The 23,021-nt window shown below is 44.1% G+C and overlaps 1 protein-coding gene across 1 annotated transcript; it reads right to left on the reverse strand.

Moving 5' to 3' along the window:
• Positions 1-375: 375 nt before the first annotated feature.
• grpel1 (GrpE like 1, mitochondrial) lies at positions 376-12,551 on the reverse strand. The gene is made up of 4 exons (XM_033019189.1): positions 12,413-12,551; positions 11,453-11,609; positions 5,484-5,565; positions 376-1,355 (listed from the first exon to the last, which is right to left on the reverse strand). Exons 1-4 carry the CDS (start codon positions 12,529-12,531, stop codon positions 1,006-1,008), a joined length of 708 nt encoding a protein of 235 aa, XP_032875080.1. The 5' UTR covers positions 12,532-12,551; the 3' UTR covers positions 376-1,005.
• Positions 12,552-23,021: the final 10,470 nt, after the last annotated feature.

The following is a 23,021-nucleotide window of genomic DNA, read 5'->3' on the forward strand; positions in this document are numbered from 1 at the left end:
CCACAGGTGATGGAGTCAGCAATCACTGCAGTTAAGAGGCACTAGGCATGGCATAAAGGACGCGGAGTAGATGTTTTGAGGGGCAAGTTTCTGTGCTGCTTTGTAGCTCCATGCCTGTAATCACCCACCCTATTGCCAATGACAATCTCACATACTCTCTCTCCCCACCCTCAAGTTTCTGTTTGTGCATTCTATGCCCTCGTGGACCATCTGCTTACTCCAGATTCCTCACAAAGATGGTAGGTTAATCATCGTTATTAAATTGCCCCTCCTGTGTAAGCGAGGTTGAATCTGGGAAGAGTTTGGAGAATAAAATCGAATTGGTGTAAATGGGTGATTGTTGGTTGGCATAGTCATAATTAACTGAAGGGCCTATTAGCATGCTGTATCTGCCTTTAATAGTACTTTTTAATCCACTGAATGTGTATGAAACATTCCTGTTATACTAGTGATATTGCAACAGAAAAGCAGTTTTCACGACATTCAACTTAATACTTGATCGATTTTCCAAAAACAGATTTTAAATACATTCAATTTTGCACAGAGTACAATGGACAATAATGTTAAAAAGATACGTGGACACTGAAGAAAGGACTATTCTCCCCCCATTCTAGAATGAAGATCAATAGTTAGAACAATGAGCTTGAAGCAGGAGAGAAATGTGTGATCATCAGATTAACTGAATTCTCGGAAGCAGCCCAGCATCGATACCAAATATGAGCAGGTATGCAACATTTTGAATTCAGCAGAATAGTCTATAAGAAACTCAGGGGCTAATAAAGATCTGGATATTTATTGGTGACTGCTACCAGAATCAGAAAAAAAAAAACACATTTTAACAACACACCCACTTTTAATAGAAATCCTTCAAATATGCAGATCCTTATTTGATATAGAATTCAGTAATATCTTCATAAACAGGAAATCATAAAAATTCATTAGTCAAAGAATATGAAGTATAATGGTCCTTCTTGAACTATACTACATCAGCCAGTCCTAAAACCATCATTCTACTCCTTTGACAACTCCAACTAATGCTGGTCGAAGCGTGCGTCCATGGAGCTTGTACCCAATCTTGGACACTAGTGCCACAGAGCCTGGCTCCTTCCCTTCCACGGGACTGTGGAAAAGAGCTTCATGCTCATAGGGATCAAACTTGGCTCCAATAGGATTCAGTTTGACAAGGCCATGCTTGGAAAACACTTTCTGTAGTTGCCCGTCTGTCATGATGAGACCTTCGTAGAGGCTCTTAAGGTGCTGGTTTGCATCAGTTATCTCCTCCTTGGGTACACTCTCTGTTGCTTTCGCAAGAACATCTGCCACCTCCAAAAGGTCCTTGCAGAACCCTTGAATACCTTAAAATGGGGGAATAAAATGATGGGATACTTGTAAATATATAGTAGCAATAGAAAGTAATAAATCATTGAAAAGTATTGTAATTGTTAATCCTGTGATTTAGTCTCACCAATAGTGACATTTTAAATCGTTTGAAGGTGCTGGTATTTAAAATTATTTTCCTGTTCTCTTGTTTTCAGTTTTAGAAAATTGATTGTTTGATGTTTTATGTTATAATGATCATCACCAGTTGGATCATTTCAATATCACCAAAGTGTGGATAGAGTAATGTTAAAAAGAACATAACATCAACACCCTGTCAAATTAAAATGTCAAACTACATTTTCTCAAAATCAAAAATCAAGTAACCTATATTCTACTTCAATAGCTAGAAAAAATATTGCCTCAGCTAACGTTTGCAAGATAGATTTACCAATCAAATAAAAATATCAATCCACATAAACGTTAATGAAATAAAAATACCGTAAGATTTTGTGTAATGACATTTCTACAGAAATAGCGTACCATGATTCAGATAGGCCTCTAAAATTGCCCTGGATTCCATCATAATCCCCCCAACCCCCGTCTAGTCCCTGTGCCGAGGCCAGGCACCAGCTCGTCATGTCTACCCCTTGACCATGATCCTATAAACACCAGACCATCATCTCTTATACTGTTTGTATTCTCCACAACCTCCAACCTTATTGTTCCCCAGCCCTGCAGTGACCACTTCCATCTCCTTCCCAAAATCCACTCCTCCCAATGCATCTCTATGTATCGTGATTTTCTCCTATTCCCCCCACCCCGTGTCCTGTCCAGTCCCTTCCAACCTACATCCGAGACACCTCGCATGCCATTCAACTATTCAATAGCTTTCAGTTCCGAGGCCCCCATTGCCTCATCTTTACTATGGACATCCAGTCTCTTTGCACCTCCATCCCCCAGCATGAAAGTCTCAAAGCCTTCCGGTTCTTCCTTAAACAGAGACCCAATCAATATCGTTCTACTAACATACCCCTCTGCCTGGCAGAACTTGTCCTCGGCCTCAACAATTTTGCTTTTGACTCCTCTCACATTCTCCAAATTAGAGATGTAGGCATGGTCACTCACATGGGCCCCAGCTATACCTGCCTTTTTGTTGGTTATGTCAAACAGTCCTTGTTACAGGCATACACCAGCACTATCCCCCAACTCTTTCTCCACTACATTGACAACTACAGTCAATGCAGAACTCATTAATTTCATTAACCTCACCACTAACTTCCACCCTGCCCTCAGTCACCTGGAATATCTCTGACACCTCTCCCTTTTTTAAATCTGTGTCCATCACAGGGGATAGATTATCGAGTGACACATACTAAAAACTTACCCGACTCCTGCAGTTATCTGGGTTACACTTCCTCCCATCCTGCCTCTTGGAAAGACAGTTTCCTACACTCATTTCAACTATCACCACCACATCTGCCCCCAAGATGAGGCTTTCCATTCGAGGACATTAGCTCTATGGAAACTTCAGACAAACTTTGATTGTTTTCTCTGGAGCATCGAAGATTGAGAGGAGACCAGATGGAAGTTTATAAAATTGAGAGGCACAGATAGGGTGAACAGTAGGTAACATTTTCTCAGGGTGCAAACACCAAAGACTTGAGAGCATATCCCCAAGGTCAGAGGGGGAAAGTTTAAAGGAAATGTGCCCAGCATGCTTTTTTTTTTTTTTTTTTTTTTTAAAAGAGTGGGAGGTGCCTGGAACAGGCAAAAGGGATTAGTATAAGTAGGCATCATGCTCACCACAGACATTATGAACCCAAGGGCCTGTTCCGACACTACTGTTGTTTGTTTATTAAGGTTAAATGCAGCACGCTTCCCACAAAATGACGCATGCATGGAGTTGGTATGGGTAACATTTAGTCTGCCATGATAACTAGAGGGGCTTCTTGAATTAGACATGGAGCAGAGGTTTGCCTAAAATCATAGGAGTAAGTAACGTCAATCACTTTAAACTGGATTAAGAAAAGATCTGCAATTCATAAATTAGTTTCGTTTTTGTTGGGAGATACGGCAATGTAACAGGCCCTTTGGCCCATCAGGTCCATACAGAGCATTGGTCAACTATTCATGATAGAAAAAATGGACAGTGTGGGAATAACTTAGTGGGTCAGGCAGCATCTCTGGAGAACAAGGGTAAGTGACCTAGTGGGTTAGGCAGCATCGTTTGCATCCTCTTCAAAGGCTCCATATCCTTCCTTTAATGAGACAATAGGATCTGCACACAATACCTCAAATGCAGCCCAACCAAAGTCCCACAGAACTGCAGCACAACTTCCTGACTCTTTTACTCAATATCCAGACTGTTGAAGGCGAGCATAACATATGCCTTCTTCACCTCTCTACCTACTTGTGTTGACACTTTCAGGGAACTAAGTTTGTGGATCCCCAAGATTCCTGTGTACATCAATGCTGCAAAACAAGTCTTGCCTTTAACTATATCAGATCATATGCGGGTATTTCCGTAAATGCAGCACAGTAGTGAAACTGAATGTCTCCAAACTTTCAGGTTACTTTCCTGTTTTTTATGTAATATTCCCATTGTTTCATATCTTGTATTTTAACTATTATAGATCATGGTGTAGACCCAAAATAATGAGATGAAGCAAAAATAAATGAATCTGTTTATACAAAGAAAAATATCAGTTTTGTCCCTGTGTTCTCTTGCCTTTTGTGACATTTTTCAAGCAAGATTTCATCAAATCCTTAGGCTAAATTATACCAGGAAGATTACAATAATTTTGCAATTAAATCTCTATACAAGCCAATTCTGATTATGGTTTTTTTTTAAATCATTTATCACCTGAGAGGATGGTTTTCTGATGCAGAACGTGAGTAGTTGTGCCCCAAACTATGATACATTCTGATAAAATGCTTTCTATGGCGCATCTGTAGATGTTGGTGTGAGTTACGTCGGGGACAGGCCGAGCTTCCTAAGCCTTCTAAGGAAGGAGAGGCATTGGTGTACTTTGTTGGTCGTTGCTTCAATAAGGGTGGTTCAGGAGAAGTTGTTTGGTGATATTGACTCTTTAAGAATTAGAAGTTTTCAACCATCTCTACTTCGGCGCCAATGCAAACTGGCGTATGTGGACTGATTCGCTCCCTGAAGTCGATCACCATCTCCTATTAATCACTATGCTTCTATTTTCTTTTTTTTACCAAATTTACACCCACTCTTCATCCAAGGTTTCCTAATCTTGAGATCATTGTCCCTCCTCATTAGAACATGCCAGACTTGAACTCTGATCGGCTGCTCTTTAAACGACTCTCACGTCAGACGTGGACTTACCCAATAACAGCTGCTCCCAATTATAACAATCGGGAAAATTTTAAGACACTACTTGTAAAAATAATACTATTAGCTTTTACTATTTCAAACAAGTTACATGGAAAGAAAATTAAATTACTGATGTAGAAACTAAAAGGGGAAATTCAAGATAGAAGAATAACATTATGTTAAAACAGATCAAAGTTGGGATTTAAAGAGATGGTCATTGCAAGGGAAAAAATTAAATTGCAGCTAGTAGAAGAACCCTACTATGCTCTAAATACACTCGTGACTGCATGGCAAAATTCTGCTCCAAGTCTATCTACAAATCTGCAGATGACACGACTGCTGAAGGCCACACCTCAAACATGACGAGACGGTTTAAAGGAAAGTGAGAGAACTTAATAATATGGTTTCAAGACAATAACCTCTCTTAATGTCAGCAAGACAGGAAGCATAGTGAAGTCATTGCGCCAATCAGCACCAAAGTGGAAATGGATGTCAATCAAGTTCATTGGTGTAAATATCAGCTACAATCTGTCCTGGTCGATCCACTGAAGTTTTTTAACTGGACTTTTTAAAAATTGTGATGTTTTTTCCCCTGTATTTCAGTGAACACGACAATAATAAACCAAACCAGCAAGTTCATAGATATTACGGTTTGAAAAGATATCCAGCATCTAAAGGAAATAATCATGCCACTTAACAAACGACAGGTTCGTCAATTCAAACTATAAAACTAAAAATCTCATATAAATAATCTGCAAATGTAAAATAATCATGAGATTACATATAAATGAAACGTTACTGATCTCCAATGTTAGAATGCTCTTACCATACAACTTAGCTTCTTCTACAAGTTTTTGACTTCTCTGACGCAAGTTTTCAGTATCTGCTAGTGCTCTTTTATATTTGTCCTACAAAAATAAAAAGTTCCATACAATTTTCACCTTAGCCACATATTTGCAAATTTTATATCATTAAAAATAATTATCTTTACATTAAATCTATAAAAAATTCCGTCATAATTTCTAATTGATTATGAGTTACAATCGTAAGCAATGATATGGATACAAACTGACTGGAACAATTGGGTTAGAATAAAGTGCTCATTCTTGATAATATGTGCTGGAAGAGTACACACAGATAAGAATTCAAGTTCAATGCATGTAACTGTTAGAATAAAGGGCAAAGCAGGTACGGTAATGAACCGTGGAAGAAGAGAGAAATTGAGGGTGCAGTTAGGAAAAAGGAAGCAGTTGTGATCAAGTGTACCCCAGGAGGATTATGGAGCATGTTTAAGAAGAAACGCCAAAAAGAGAGCACGAGATATCACTGGGAGATAGGATTAAGGAGAATCGAAAGATATTTTAAAAAGTGTTTACTAGACCAAGTGGGCCACCGGTTGGGTCCCGTCCCCTCAACTTGCAGTTGCCGGGGGGGCGGCTCCTTTTGCCCCATCCCCCGCCCTATCCACTCGCGCATAACCCCCAACTGCGGGGGTTATGCGCGAGGGAGGGGGATGGAGATTGAGGGGTGGGGGGGCGCATGGCGTCACAGGGCTGGTTCCCGAACGCAATACTCAACCACTCACCCATAGGTCCCAATATTCACCACTCCCTAGAGTGAGGGGGGGCAAAAAGGGAGTGGACACAGAGGGAGGGGGTAGAGGCAGCATCTACCCAGGTCGTACAGCAGCAGCCACGGCGCCGGGCCCAAGCGAGGCTGCGGGTGGGCGTGGCCCCGAGCGAGGCCCGGAGCGATCTGAGGACAGTCAAAAGCAGCGGAGGGCCGGCCAATCGTGGCTTCCGCGAGGGGAAGCCCACCCACCCGCCTGACAGACGATCGGGCGGGTGAGACGGAGAGGTCGTCCTCCGTGACGGTCAGGGATCGCCAGGTGGGATCGGGATCAGCAGCGAGGCAAGGCGTCACGAGTCCCTGCGATTGACGGAGGAATCGCAGGTCTCCAAAGACGGTCTCTCCCAGAGGCAGTAATGGCCGCAACGGCCACCTTCCCATCGCGCTGCCCCACGCCGCGATAACGACTGTCGCCATGTTCTATAACTTCAAGTAGCCCAGCGGAGCGCGCAGCACGACCTGAGCAGCAGTTTAAAAATGCTAAGTGACAAATTTAAAGAAGTGAAAGTACAGAAGACAGAACAGGGGTGACGTCACTCGCAGCGCAGGCAGATCCATTGTGACATCATCAGCGAGGCCATCTCGTTTATTTTCTAAGTTATTTGAATTTTTTGAACATTTTCATAAATAACTCGAGAAATAATGCATGAAATTTTCAGATGTGATTTTTGACATCATGGCGTAAATCTATCCAAATATGAAAAATATTCACCGTTAGCACGTCGTGTTTTCGAGGAGATGTGAAACGCACACGAACATCGCACAATACACACATATCCAAGATCAGAGTTTTATAAGTATAGAGATAAAGGGAAAAGGGCGCACGAGCCAAACAAGCTCCTCAATTAAAATGTTCCTGTTTTTACTGCGGAAAGCCACAAAGATGCATGAATTTGGGAAAATTAATGGCGATAGCTTGATTACAGTCTGAGGTAGTGTTGGATGTCCTAAAATGTATGAATTTAGACAAACCTCCCAGTATGATCTGATATATCCAAGGACAATGTGGAAAGTTAGAAAATAAATTGCAGGAGCCCTGGCCAAGATGTACGAATCATCATCAGACACGGGTGAAGTGCCAAAAGACTGGAGAGAGGCTGCAAAGAAATCCTGTGGACCAGTAAACCAGGTCAGAAAGTTACTGGAAAAAATTCTGGGAGATAAAATGTACACATATTTGGAGTTGCAGGGATTGATCAACAATAGTCAGCATGGTTGTGTGTATGGGAGATCATGTCTCGTGAATTTAATTGAGTTTTTTGAAGTAACCTATTAGGTTAGTGAGGGCAGGACTGTGGATGTAGTGTATATGGATTTCAGCAAGGCCTTTGATAAGTTTCCATATGGTAGGCTGCTCTGTAATGTTAGATCCAGGAAGGGCTAGCTAACTGGATACAGAAATGTTAGGAAGCAGAGAGTGATAATGGGAGCTTCTTATTCCAGTCAGAGGGCTTGTGATTGGTGGTGTTCCTCAGGGATTGAAGCTGGGTCCATTGCTGATGTCATCTGTATTAATGATTTGGATGAGAATCAGGTTGGCACAGGGGTAGAATTGTTGCCTTACAGCGCCAGAGACCCGGGTTCGATCTTGACTATGAATGCTGTCTGTATGGAGATTGTACATTCTCCCTGTGACCCTGTGGGTTTCCTCTGGGTGCTCCGGCTTCCTCCCACACTCTAAAGACGTACAGGTTTGTAGGTTAATTGGCTTTGGTAAAAAAAAAAAAGTTTAATTGTCCCTAGTGAGTAGGATAGTGCTAGTGTACAGGGTGATTGCTGGTCAGTGCAGACTCGGTGGGCTGAAGGGCCTGTTTCTGTGCTCCAAAGTTTAAAGAGAATACACAAGGCATGATTAGTAAGTTTGCAGATGTCCCCAAAATAGGTGGTATCGTAGACATTGACGATGGTTATCAACAATTATAGTAGGATCTCAATCTGCTGGTCGTGAACAAATGGTGTTTAATTCTGTTTGAAGTATTCTGTTTGGGATGTTGAAGTCTTTTTGCACACTGGTCTTCTTTAGTAAAGGAATTGAAAACAGAAGATGGGACACTATGTTACAGATGTATAAGACGTTGGTGAGGCTGCACTTGGCACATTGTGTTGAGTTTTGGTCACCCAACACGAGAAAATGCCCCATTAACCTGGAAATAGCATAGGATATTGGCAGGACTTGAAGGAACGAGCTGGAGGGAAGGCTGGGCAAGCTTGGATTTTATTCCATGGAGCATAGGAGACTGAAGTATATAATATGTTTATTATATACTTCAGTATATCATAATTCATCATAAAATCATGATGGGAATAAACAGGGTGAATGCACGCAGCTTTTTTTTCTCCGAATCAGGCAATTAAGAACTAGATTTAGGTTTAAATTAGAGAGCAAAATATTTTGTAGAACCAGAGGGGCAGGTTTTTCCACATAGATGATATATATGTGGAAAAGATGAAGTAGGCAGTACCAAGGAGATTCACCACGCTAATTCCCGGGATGACAAGAGAAATTGAATAATTTAGGTCTATCGCCCTGGGAAGTTAGAAGAGAGAGGGACAATGCAATTTCTTCAACTATTTTTACTTAAAGATAAAAGATACAGATGGTACCCTGAATGAAAAGTAGAGAGGGATGTGGTTTTGCAGTCTTTTACTCTCACCCCCGTAGGCAGCTTGACAATGGAACATTTTCACTAGCGGAAGAAAACGGAACAGTACAAAACTATGGGGACATACCTGCAGGAAAAGGGACTGGTCATTAAAATCGGAGTTACATACAATGGTGAATTGCTGGAATTCTCAACTGAGGCCAGTAAAGGTCAGCCAAGATCATATTAAATGGTGGGGCAGGCTTGAAGATCGAATGTTTTTCCTAATTTCTTGTGACTTTGTGTTGTAAATAGTGAGGATAGTCTCAGGCTATGGAAAGATATTCATCAGCTAGATAAATGAGCAAAACAATGGAAGATGGAATATAATTTTGATAAGTGCAAGATGATACATTTTTAGGAGGTTAAATAAGGATAGGACATACACTGTGAACGGAGAGACTGTGGTGCACAAGGAAATAGGGTAGCAGAGAAGACCATAGGATGTCAAGTCATCTTTAACCAGGGCATTCATCTGCTGGGAAGTAATAGTACTGCTTCATATAACATCAGGCAGGCACATTTGGAACGTTAGTTGCCATGGTATAGAAAAAAATCGTATTTGTTTGATGGGAGGTAGACAAAAATGCTGGAGAAACTCAGCGGGTGAGGCAGCATCTATGGAGCGAAGGAAATAGGCAATGTTTCAGGTCGGAACCCTTCTTCAGACTGATGTGAGGGTGGGGGGAGGGGGGCAGGAGGAAGAAAGGAAGAGGTCGGGCTAGAGGTCTGAGGGAGAGCTGAGAGGGGGATGAGAACGTAAGGACTACCTGAGTTTAGAGAAGTCAATGTTCATACCGCTGGGGTGCAAACTGCCCAAGCGATATGTGAGGTGCTGCTCCTCCAATTTACGGTGGTCCTCATTCTGGCCATGGAGGAGGCCCAGGACAGAAAGGTCGGATTCGGAATGGGAGGGGGAGTTGAAGTGCTGAGCCACCGGGAGATCAGGTTGGTTATTGCGAACCGAGCGGAGGTGTTCGGCGAAGCGATCGCCAAGCCTACGGTTGGTCTCACCGATGCAGAGCAGCTGACATCTAGAGCAGCGGATGCAATAGATGAGGTTGGAGGTGGTGCAGGTGAACCTCTGCCGCACCTGGAAAGACTGCTGGGTCCTTGAATGGAGTCAAGGGGGGAGGTAAAGCGACAAGTGCAGCATTTCTTGCAGTTGCAAGGGAAAGTGCCCGGAGAGGGAGTGGTTTGGGACGAATTGACCAGGGATGTCTGATGCGATATAGGGGAGATACACCTGGATTTTGCCTGGAACACAATGTCTCAGTCACGAGGAGAAGCTGGATAAGCTGCATTTATTTCCTTCAGTTGTGGCAGCTGAACGGTATCTGATTGAGATGTGCAAAATTATGAAAGACATGGATAGGGTACAGTAGCAAACTTTTCCCCATAGCAATAAAGTCTGTAACCAAAGAGAATAGATTTAAGGTAAGGAGCAAGAAATTTCAAGTAGGTACATGGATGATTTTTTTCAGTAGTTGCAGTTTGGAATACATTGTCTGAGAGAATTGTGGAGGTAAGTAATCTCATTTAAGTATCTAGAGGAGCATTAGAATCGCCAATGTATAGAAGGCTTTGGACCAAGTGCTGATAAATCGGGTTAATACGAATATGATGTCAGCCTTCATTAGCCGGGGCATTCAATACATCAGCTGGGAAGTTATGGTACAGCTTCATATAACATCGGGAAGGCACATTTTTGGGTTGGACAGAAAGGGGTAAAGGGCCTGTTTATGTATTGTATTACTTTATGCAAACCTGCATTTTATCGGGGAGGTGAGGGTAAAAGACTTTGCAAAACCACATCCCTCTCTGCTTTTCATTCAGCGTACCATCTGTATCATTATCTCCAAGTAGGGTATCATGACAGAAGCGTCCTCGTGGCGACGACGACACGATGCACTCTGTGACACGTCGGGCGACCAATTCTGTCAACATGTTGGACGGCGACAAGCCAACAGCGAGCCACACGAGCGAACGATCTCCAAGTGAAGATAGTTGAAAAATTGAGTACATTTTGTGTTGGACAAATATAACTATACTTCAAATAGCAGACCCTCATGATTATAACAAGCAAGAAATCAATAAAGGTTTTCAAAAACACACTGGATAGCCACCAAGCGGTCACAGGAGTGGAAAGCAACCTCATCTTCATTACACAACTACATCACTTCACCAGATTAAAGCTGTCCAGGGTCTGACCTCCCCAGAGGAGCATGGGTGAAGCTCAACAGTGTTCGTACTGGAGTTGGGCGTTTCAATGCCAGCAAGTGGAGATGGGGGCTCCGCCAGAGCCCAGCCTGCGAATGCGGAGCAGAACAACAGACAGCCAACCATGTCATCTCTAGGTGCCCGCTCTCCCACCCACCAAATGGAGCTCAGGGCCTGGCAAACATTGACACAGAGACAACAACCTGGCTGCTCAACACCCGGTTTGAGATCTAACTATTCATTTGGTTTATTTATGTTTCATTTGCAAGAAGAATAAATGTACCATTTCTTATTTCATATTTACCGTTAGATCCTTCAGTTGTTTCTCTAGCTTTGTCTTATCTTCTATTAGAGTTTTCTCTGTGGAGTTTGGTTGTCCTTTGTCTCCATTCTGTGAATGGCTCTGGTCATCTTCATAGTTTTGTCCAGTATTTTTTTGCTGTGTAGCTGTACAAAGTAGCCTAGGGAATGTATTCAACTTATTTCACTTTAATAAATAAAACAAATTAAACATGACTTGTTCTAATCCACATTTGAGTTGGAAAAAGAAAGAGTGGAAAAGCTATGCTATGTTACATAGGGTAGCTATGATTTACCTTTCCTGATCAACGTTGTACATTCATAAACAATTGTTTTTAAGGATATATATATATAAGGATATGTTTTTTTAATATGAGATGCATTCTCATCCATTGCCAGCCAAGGTGATGGGACAGCTAAGCTGATGCAATATTAGGCAACTTTAACTGGCAAAAAGACAGGCAGATTAAAGTCATAACAAAAACATGCCTACTGAGTGCAGGAGCTCGAGTTTCATATTGAGGACAATTGAGGACATATTGAGGACAATTCTGTAGGGATGGAAGAACAGCAGGGATATTCAATTAGTTTGTGAAGAGTCCAGGGATGGTGGGGAGGGAATGCAAGCATGGCAGGCAATGGGGAAGTAGAGGGAGAGAATGGAAGACAGGAAGAGGTTTGTTTTAAGAGCATGGCACCCAACTTTGGAGAAACTCAAAGGTCAGGGCTGAGTGGGCAGACCCGGGCTCTTGCCACCAGCTCTGGGGACCTCACCCTCCAGCGCCCCCCACTTCCCCATCACTCCTGCCCCCTTCACCCTCCTACCCCCATCCCAGGCCTCTCACCACCCACATCCATCTGCCCCTTCACCCTCCTACCCCCACCCCAGGCCTCTCACCCCCCACATCCATCTGCCCCTTCACCCTCCTGCCCCCCACCCCCCTGCTCCTCCACCATCACCCACCTTCCGCCAGACAAGGCCCCGCGCGCCCGGGCCGCGAGCAGAAGCAGCGCGAGCCGTCCGTTACCGGGCAGCGCCCGCGCGCCGCAGCCCCAGCACCCGCCCGCCATGACCGCCGCCATCTTTGATCCTTCCCCTTCCCCTCCCCCAAGCGTCACCACGCACGTCGCCCCTCCCCCACCACCCCACTGCCGGCCAATCAGCGGCCGCCATCTCCCCCCTCTCGCATCACCACGCACGTCACCCCTCCCCCACCACCCCACTGCCGGCCAATCAGCGGCCGCCATCTTCTCCCCCCCCCCCCCCCAAGCGTCACCACGCACGTCGCCCCTCCCCCATCACCCCACCACCGGCCAATAAGCGGCCGCCATCTACCCCCCCCACTGCGCCCCCACGCACCTCCCCCCCCATACGTTAACACGCACCTTCCCTCTACGTCACCACGCCCCACCCCCTTACGTCACCACGCCCCTCCCCGCCCGCGTCAACTGTCCACCTCCCCGCACCTTTTTGAACTCGGGCGCATGCGCGGGGCGGGGAGGACGGCGGTTGGCGGCTGGCGGCTCCGGGCGGTCGCCGCTCACTGGCAGCAGGGGGCGCTGCTGCAGCAGCGACTCCTACACATGGCGGTAGAGGAGGAGGCGCCAGCCTTGCATGACCAGGATTGTGAAAATGTTGTCGGAAGGAACTGCAGATGCTGGTTTCCACCGAAGATAAGACACCAAATCAATGCTGGAGTAACTCAGCGGGACAGGCAGCATCTCTGGAGAGAGGGAATGGGTGATGTTTCTGGTCAAGTCAAGAGTGTTTTATTGTCATGTGACCCAGATAGGACAATAATTTTGTTTACTTACTGCAGCACAACAGAATATGTAAATATAGTACAAAACGGTAGAAGAAAAAAAGTTCAGTGTGTGTTTACACAGGCACACATACTCAATAATAACAAATATAGTGCAATAATAATAATAGTCTATGTAGTTCAGAGCGTATTTGATGTTGAAGTGTTTAATAGCCTGATGGCTGTAGGGAATAAGCTGTTCCTGTCTTTCCTCAGATTAGGAGACCAAAACTGTACACAATACTCCAGGTGTGGTCTCACCAAGACCCTGTACAACTGCAGTAGAACCTCCCTGCTCCTATACTCAAATCCTTTTGCTATGAATGCTAACATACCATTCGCCTTCTTCACTGCCTGCTGCACCTGCATGACATGCACCTGCATGACTTTTAATGACTGGTGTACCATCTCACCCAGGTCTCGTTGCATCTCCCCCTTTCCTAATCGGCCACCATTCAGATAATAATCTACTTTCCTGTTTTTGCCACCAAAGTGGATAACCTCACATTTATCCACATTATACTGCATCTGCCAAACATTTGCCCACTCACCCAGCTTATCCAAGTCACCTTGCAGCCTCCTAGCATCCTCCTCACAACTAACACTGCCCCCCAGCCTCGTGTCATCCGCAAACTTGGAGATGTTGCATTCAATTCCCTCGTCCAAATCATTAATATATATCGTAAATAGCTGGGTTCCCAGAACTGAGCCTTGCGGTACCCCACTAGTCACTGCCTGCCATTGTGAAAAGGACCCGTTTACTCCTACTCTTTGCTTCCTGTCTGCCAACCAGTTCTCTATCCACATCAATACTGAACCCCCAATACCGTGTGCTTTAAGTTTGTATACTAATCTCTTATGTGGGACCTTGTCGAAAGCCTTCTGAAAGTCCAGATATAACACATCCACTGGTTCTCCCTTATCCACTCTACTAGTTACATCCTCGAAAAATTCTATAAGATTCGTCAGACATGATTTACCCTTCATAAATCCATGCTGACTTTGTCAAATGATTTCACCACTTTCCAAAGGTGCTGCTATCCCATCTTTAATAACTGATTCTAGCAGTTTCCCCACAGTTTCATCCCAGCTGTTATCAGGCAACTAAACTATCATATCACAACGAGCGAGCAGTCCTTGAGTTTAGTTTAGAGATACAGTGCGGAAACAGGCCCTTTCGGTCCACCGGGTCCACGCCGACCAGCGATCCCCGCACATTAACAGTATCCTATACCCAATTTTTTTTTACATTCACCAAGCCTATTAACCTACAGACCTGTACGTCTTTGGAGTGCGGGAGGAAACCGAAGATCTCTGAGAAAACACACGCAGGTCACGGGGAGAACGTACAAACTCCGTACAGACAGCACCCGCAGTCAGGATCGAACCCGGGTCTACGGCGCTGCACTCGCTGTAAGACAGCAACTCTACCGCTGCACCACTGTGCCACCTGAACTGGCATCAAGCTCATTGGAGACCCTCGGACTATCTTTGATCAGACTTTACTGGCTTTTTCTTGCACTAAACGTTATTCATGTTCTCCCATTATTAGATCATCCTACCACAACTAAAGAGCAGTTGTGAACTACAGTCTACCTCATTGGAGACCGTCGGTCTACCTTTAATTGAATTTTACTAACTTTATCTTGCACTAAACGTTATACACGTTATTCCCTTTATCATTTATCTGCACAGTGTGGATGGCTCGATTGCAATCGTGTATTGTCTTTCCACTGAATGGTTTGCACCCAACAAAAGCTTTTCATTGTACTCGGTACACGTGAAAATAAATAAATTAAACTAAACTCCCATTCCCATAGGGAGGTTTCACGGCAGTCGGGTCACGACCCATGACCCGTACTGTTGCTACGTTACTCCAAATGGATTACACGCGATGAACTGCAGGTAAACACTTACCATTGTTTCCAGCGTAGCGGGCCCGTTAAAACCCGCTGAAATTGTCAATTTTTGCGCTGCAAATAATTAATGAAATCGGGATAAGCGTGAGAGACATTTAGCCTACTTCAGAATTCCAAAAGTGAGGAGAAATGACGGTAGATAGAAGTGAGAGCTGAAGGGACAACAACAGCCAGAATGCTTGGCGAACATTGGCGGTTTGCTCACTGCATTTCATCAACTAAGGCATTATTTGTGTTTTTTCTTGATTCCTTTGGCATCTAAAAAGATTCAGAAGTGATAAATCTGGCTGTAATTTTTTTAAATCGCCCATGGTTCCCAAGTGGGTTTTTACATACAAAATGAAAACGCATCTGAAGAAAAATTTACAGCCAGATTCCGACAAACCTGTATGTATTTGGAATGTGGTAGGAAACGGTAGCATCCATGGAAAACCCATGCAGTCTTGGGGAGAACGTACAAACTCCATACAGACAGCACCCGTAATCAGGATTGAACTCCCTGGCGCTGTAAGGCAGCAACTCTACCACTGGGCCGCCCGTCTTGGGTCTATTAAAGACAACTAATGTGGATAAGTCTTCAGAGCCTGATGGAATCTATCCCAGGTTGTGGAGAGCGGCAAGGGAGGATATTGTTTGAACCTCAACACAAATCTTAATGTTCACTATCGCCATAGACGAGGTTGCAGAAAAGTGGAAAGCAGCCACTGTTGGTCCTATGTATATGAAGGACAATTGGAATAATCCTGCAAATTATAGGCTGCCGAGCCTTACATCACTGGCACGAAACTTAGAAACAATTGCTAGGGGTAGGATTTATGTCCATGTACAAAGGCATTAGCGTATTAAGGATAGCACAGCTTTCTATGGGGCAGGCCATGCATTATGAACATGATTACACTTTTTAAGGAGCTGATAGAGATGATTGATGAGGATAGGACAGTGGATGTTGTCTTTAGTGAAGCATTTGACAAGGCTTCTCATGAGAGGCTGATTCAGAATATTAAGAAACATTGGTTCCACGATGAGTTGGTCGATTGGATTCCAAATTGGCTTGGCGATATAAGACAATGAGCAGTGGTGGAGGTGTGTTTCTCTGAGTAGGGAGGTCTATGACCAGTGGTGTCCTGTAGGGATAACTACCAGGATCATCATTGTTTGTGATGTAAAAAAATGAGTTGGGCAAACATAAGGAAGTGCTGATGATGGAATTTTGTGTAAAAGACAGTACTGGAGTAACTCAATGGGTCAGGCAGCATTTGTGGAAAGATTGGACAGGCGATGTTTTGGATTGGGACCACTTTCAATCTGATTATGGTAGGTCACTGAAACTGGGGGTGGGACATAGGTGGATACAGGTGAGGGGGGTTTGATGAGCAGATAGGTGGACAAAGACTACGAAGTGGAGTGAAATGTAAAGCCCGAGGGAGGGATACAGAAGGAAGGGGAGGGGGGAAAAGAGGGGTGGGATATTGGAAGAAATGGGTGGGGATGGCCAAAAGAGAGAGAGACAGAGAGAGAGAGGGGGTAAGGAAGATCGTAACTTAAAATGGGATAATTTAACATTTATACCGTTAGGTTGTAAGCTACTTTTTTTTGGACAAAAAACATTGATGGAGACGAAACAAAAATTGGTGGAGTTGTGGATAGTGAAGATGGTTGACAAAGAACGTAGGTGAACACAAGGTCAGAGTGTAGGAAGCATCACCATTGCTTTTTGTTCTTTTGCTATAATATCTGTAAATTACTAAGCAGCAGGCAGAGGATTAGATAAATTAGAAACCGCTTTTCCTACCTGCAAGGTGATTGGATTGCATCTATTTGGGGAGCATTATGTTGCCTGTATTAGTTTGGAAGATTTCATAGAATAAGGGCTAATATTCATAGGAAGATGATGAATATTATTCAACTGCTGTTGTCTCTCAAAAAAATATCAACAATGAGCTTCTGGATATCTATATATTATTTTCAAGTAAAAAAACATAAGCCTGAATCTGGTTATCAGTACTAAACAGACTAAAAATCAAGTGGTTCAGGACAAATATAATTGTGTAGTATTCTGAACTTATTGGCACGTCTCTGTATCCTGTGAACATTAAGGTGAGACAAACAGATTTAGTGTTTGTAAATCAAACTACAGAAACAGGCAAATTGCCCAGCAAAGGCATTCACACTCTACACAATTCTACTTTAATCCTACTTCATCTTTAAGCACAGCATTGCACCCTTAGTCTAATCTAGAATTAAGGAACCCCAATGTTTTAAACTCCCCAATGATTGCTTTACAAAGACTACTGATGCCAATTAGTGTTGAAATGTTCAATGAATGTCAGTTCTCTGAGCTGCACGACCAACTCTGTTGCATTGAATCAAATGTGAACTATAGGTCATTGCAACCCAGTCAGAATATTTAGTCTATATATGGATACTTTTTTATACACGGTAAATTGCTATAATAATGGAATGGCTTTTATAGATAGCAGGGGGAGCTCTGCAGTCAAGGAAAAGCAGAGACTGTAGCCTCCTTCACATGCAGTCGGAGATGATGAGTCAGTAGGATCTAGGTACAACACATAGGTGGTGCCAGTCCCCGATAATGGCCACACTCAATGTGCCAACCAGGGTGGAGCCCTAGGCCTCACATCTCAGCACTGAGTGGCTGCAGCCTTGGCCTCATCTCTTCCTCACAGGCAGACATTGCACATTGCCACAAACATGAGATTTCTTAAACCATTTCATCGTTGCAGCAATATTACCAACACGGCGGGATGTCGGTCTGGGAACGTTGCCGACTGACTCATTCCAGACTGCAGGAGTGTGTGCTGAATGATGCGCTGAAGCTCGGTGCAGTCAACATAAAGGCTCTGTGGGGGAGGGCCACAGTCCAGGGTCCTTCCGCTGCTGGACGTTGAGGGGCTGAATTCAATGGGTACACCGCTCAAACAAGGGAAGGGGCATCCACCTCAGGGGCCCACGTCAGTTGCAAAGGTGTTTTGTGTAAAGATACTTGTGAACACTACTGAGTATGACACTATTGAATGTATAGAGAATGTATGAAGAGTTTTTTCGCATGGTTTTTGCGTTGTATATATTAGTTCTGAATAAAGTTTATTTTGAAATAAAAAAAGCAGTGTTACCAAAAGGCCGATCCTTTATCCAGCATCCTGGCACAGCAACGTGCAGCAATGGGGAGGGACAGGGCTTTGATCCAAGTTCCTGTGAGTAAAAGGACTCTATATAATGCTGAAGTGACTTCTTTTGGCACTCTACTCACGGCCTATTTCAGGAAACACATCCTGAGTGAAGTAGCAGTGTATTGATTGTAAGTATGCTGAACATTGAATTTACCTGAGCAATTTGGGACATTTTTCAGGTACATATCAGTGTTTGCAGCTTTAAAGGGCCTGTCCCACTTGGCCATTTTATTCGGCGACTGCCGGCATCATTGACTGACGTATCAGGTCACTAAACAAGTCACGGTGTGACGCGGCATGATGACGTATTGACATGCGGTGTTTCCTCAAGCGTCGCAACATTTTTTTTGTCGCCGCTGTATTTTGAAATGTTCAAAATCTTTTGGCGACCCTGATATGACGCCGGCAGTCGCCGAAAAAATCGGCAAGTGGGACAGACCCTTCACAGACCTGGTTCTTGGGCATATTTGTTCAGCACTCAGGCTGTGATATTCCAAGGACCCATTGCCTTTGCTGCACCCAGGGTGTTTCTTGATATCACAATGGTTTAAAGCGAATTGGTTGACGTCTCTGGCTCTGTGATGCGGGTAACCTCACAGGGAGCAGAGGTGGATCATCTTTGCAGATCTTGCTGAAGAAAGGTGTAAATCCTTCAACTATAACTTGGGCATTCACGTGCTTGGCTGCAGCGTTCTGAAGACAGGGATGTTTGTGACATTTCCTTAATTGTTTAATTGTCCACTCCATTCATAACTAGATATGACAGGATTGCAGAGTTTTTGAAATTATCTGATGATTTTGGGATCACAGAGTGATACAGTGTGGAAACAGGCCCTTCGGCCCAACTTGCCCACACCGGCCAACATGTCCCAGCTACACTGGCCCCACATACACATGTTTGGTCCATATCCTTCCAAACCTGTCCTATCCATGTACCTGTCTAACAGATCACTTGCCTTTAATATTTCTGTTTAGCAGACATTACAGTCCTGTGCTGCAGCTCTTTCTAGTTGACATCTAATTTTTGCATATAATTGTGGTGTTCACATCTGGTCAGGTGCTATAGACCTGCACGGGAAGGTAGACGCTCCCGCCCCCAAGAGTCTCGGGCAGATGGGGCTCGTCAGCCTGGGAAGGCAGTCCATCTAGGAGAGGGAAAACTCTGATTTAAAACATCCACTGCCTTGTGGCCATATCCAGTCATGGAAAAGGCTCCAGGAGTAAACCTCAAGAAAATCCGGAGTCGGAGCCCCTAAGGCAGTTCGTCATTGTCTACAACCTCACTCTGGCAGCTCCTGCGACGGCGCTGGTGCCAAACTGTAACGGCCCCGCTGTTCCTTTGGATCGATCAGTGACGTGTAGAGGGGGGGCGTGCTGCATGGGCAACAAACAGCCTGTCCTCCATATGACATCGCCCTGGCTTGCATCCTTGACCCATGGTTAGCCATGACCGAGGGGGGGGGGGCTACGCATTTACTCTGTCTTTCTTAAAGACTTTTTATCTCAGTCAATCGTCTGGCACTATCCTAACCATCGATTCCCTGAAAATGTTCAGAAATCTGACAATCTCCGTTCTAGTATGAACAATGCCTGAGCCTTTACAACAAACAAGCTCCTGGTTTAGTCCTTAGCATTCTTCTGAACCAGGTTTTGTCCCCTGACAACATTTCTCATTGTATACCTTTATGTTTCCCATTTGCCTGAATAAACCCTCTGAGAACATATAAAAGAACAGCCCAGGAATAAACCTTTGCTCCACAATCTCTTTGCAGAACATAATGGCAAGATAAACTAACCTCATCTACCGATATTTGGCTCATATTCCACCATTCCCTATATATCCATGTGCATGTCAAAAGCCTCTTAAGCGCCACAATGAAAAATACCTCTACTAACCATTCCTGGCAGTGGTTTCTAGGATCAGCTCCCTCTGCGTAAAAATCCACACATCCTTAAAATGTGTGTAGTGGCGCCTGCTGGCGTACGCAGAGATCGAACCCGGCGTTCGGAAGCCGCGGTCACATGACTCAGGAGGGGCTGCTTGTTTCGCGTGGTTTTTGCTTTTGCACGTTAGTTCAGCCCTGACCACCATTGTAGGCAGACGTGTCTAGAGAACCTGTATACTGGAAACCAAACTTTTGAATAAAGATCTGTTGGAAACTCCGGTTGTCGTTCTTCAGACCGCCAAATGTGCTTTGTTCACCTTACAGCTATTGCCTCTAGTCTGACATTTCCACCCTGGGAGAAAGGTTCCAACTGCCTACCCTACCTATGGCCCGGATAATTTTACATCTCCCCTCAACCTCCTGCAATCCAGAGCAAACTATCCAGGTCTGTCCAACCTCTCCTTATAGCTAGTGCACACTAATCCAGGCAGCATTCTTGTAACGACCTTCCAGCTCCTAAATTAGAGATGCCAGGGAAACCTCTTCATTGTAACAGTAGAAGAAAAGGCCATACAAGCCAGAAGTCACAGGAATCCTGGTTTAAAATGATTTTCTGGTAAATTTTAGATGGAAATTAAGCTTAACTTATTTTTTGTCCTGGATTTGATGTTGATGTTTGAAATAAAGAAACTGGAGGAGTCGAGATGCTGCCTGACCAGGTGAGTTACTCCATAAGGTCATAAATGATAGGAGCATTTGGCCCATCAAGTCTACTAGTCATAGTGATACAGTGTGGAAACAGGCCCTTCGGCCCAACTCACCCACACTAGGCGACAATGTCTCAGCTACCCTAGTCCCGCTTGCCTACACTTGGTCCATAACCCGCCAAACCTGTCCTATCCAAAGATCCTATCGCAGAGCAAGATAGACCACTCCTGCTAAATGCAATGGGCTGACGTGTAGTACGCAATGGAACGGAACGTGGGCCTTTTTTTCATCCATTTCCATAACCTGACCCGACCCAACTCGCAGTGTAATGGAAGTTGCGGGGGAACAGTTTGTGTTAGTAAATTTAAATTATGAAAATGAGAAGATTTTTCCTAAATAACTTTTATTTTTACAAGAATGTTTCCGTAACTGGCTTCCGTCTTCGCACTATTATCCTATGGGATCTTTGGTGCGGAGACGGAAGCCGGTTATGGAAATGGGGCCTTAAATTACCCATGACTGTACTACGTCTTTTTGTCGAGTGGACCACCTTGCTCGCTATAGGATCTTTGGTCCTATCCATGTACCTGTCCAACTGTTTCTTAAACGATGGGATAGTCCCAGCCTCAACTACCTTCTCTGGCAGCTTGTTCCATACATCCACCACCCTGTGTGAAAGAGTAAACCATTGGATTCCTATTAAATCTTTTCCCCTTCACCTTGAACCTACAGTATGTCCTCTGGTCCTCGATTCCCCTACTCTAGGTAAAATACTTCACCATTAAACGATCTATCTCTCCCTCCTAACCCAATTCTCCTGCCTTCTCCCCATAACCCTTGACACACATCCTAATCAGGAATCTGTCTATCTCTGCTTTAAAACACTTTGTATCTTTCTTTGAAATTAATTTCACGGTGGTTTATGAACAGTAGTAATGATTTTCGACTATTTTGATGCACAGAAGTGTGATTTAGTTGAAAATCTCTTCAATGGTTTGGTCTCAGAGTTGCAGTTAGCAGGACCACAGGTCTGTCCTATCTTCTCTCCAGCGGTTATTGCTGCACAGGTGCTGGTTAACCACACAATGGAAAATTAATTGAGGTTAACCCACAACTCGGATTTAAAATTAACCATTAACCATGCCACAACTGCATGTAGAAATCTTTATTGTGATTTTTGTTTTAGAAATAGGGGATCAGGCAGCAGGCATATATGGTGCACTTCCAGTGTAATATAGAACGATGCTGTACTGTACTCAAATTCTTATGAATAAAATGTTGCAAGTGGATCATGTTTCATTGGCGAGGAATTTGGGAATAACAATTTATTTAGAATAGTTATGGAAAAGAACTAGGAATAATCAACCAAAAAAAACTTCTCACTGGAAGCTATCCAATTTCACTGTTAAAAAAGAATTTGTTACACATTGAATGGAATTTTTTAAAATTGGCAAATAAAACAAGCACAACATGAATTTTTTTGAATTGGGACAATTGCGATTTAGAGTGCATCGCCCCAAAACGGTGGTGAAGCAGATTCAATGTTTTTTTTTAAAATAAATGAATAAACAATTGAAGAGATTCCATTCATAGGACAAAAGAGAAAGCAGAGACTAATTTAATAGGTGTTTAAGAAGGAACTGCAGATGCTGGAAAATCAAAGATACACAAAAGTGCTGGAGAAACTCAGCGGGTGCAGCAGCATCTATGGAGCGAAGGAAATAGGCAACGTTTCGGGCCGAAACCCTTCTTCAGACTGATGGAGGAGGGGGGGGGGGGGGGGGGGGGGGGGCGGGGAGAAGAAAGGAAAAAGGAGGAAGAGCCCTCCGTAACTCCCTTGTCAATTCTTCCCTTCCCTCCCGTACCACCCCCTCCCCGGGCACTTTTCCTTGCAACCGCAAGAGATGCAACACTTGTCCCGTTACCTCCCCCCTCGACTCCATTCAAGGATCCAAGCAGTCGTTCCAGGTGCGACAGAGGTTTACCTGCATCTCTTCCAACCTCATCTATTGCATCCGCTGCTCTAGATCTCAGCAGATCTATATCGGTGAGACCAAGCGGAGGCTG

The sequence above is a fragment of the Amblyraja radiata genome, chromosome 1, assembly GCF_010909765.2.
Source record: "Amblyraja radiata isolate CabotCenter1 chromosome 1, sAmbRad1.1.pri, whole genome shotgun sequence".
NCBI lineage: Eukaryota > Metazoa > Chordata > Chondrichthyes > Rajiformes > Rajidae > Amblyraja > Amblyraja radiata.

What these genes read in the sequence shown, in the direction of transcription:
- grpel1 (XM_033019189.1), bottom strand. Translation starts at nt 12,531, where the DNA reads ATGGCGGCGGTCATGGCGGGCGGGTGCTGGGGCTGCGGCGCGCGGGCG. An exon ending in AACAACTGAAGGATCTAACG is followed by an intron (nt 5,566 to 11,452) that starts GTAAATATGAAA and finishes TTATTTTTGTAG; the next exon opens with GACAAATATAAAAGAGCACT. An exon ending in AGAAGAAGCTAAGTTGTATG is followed by an intron (nt 1,356 to 5,483) that starts GTAAGAGCATTC and finishes CCCCATTTTAAG; the next exon opens with GTATTCAAGGGTTCTGCAAG.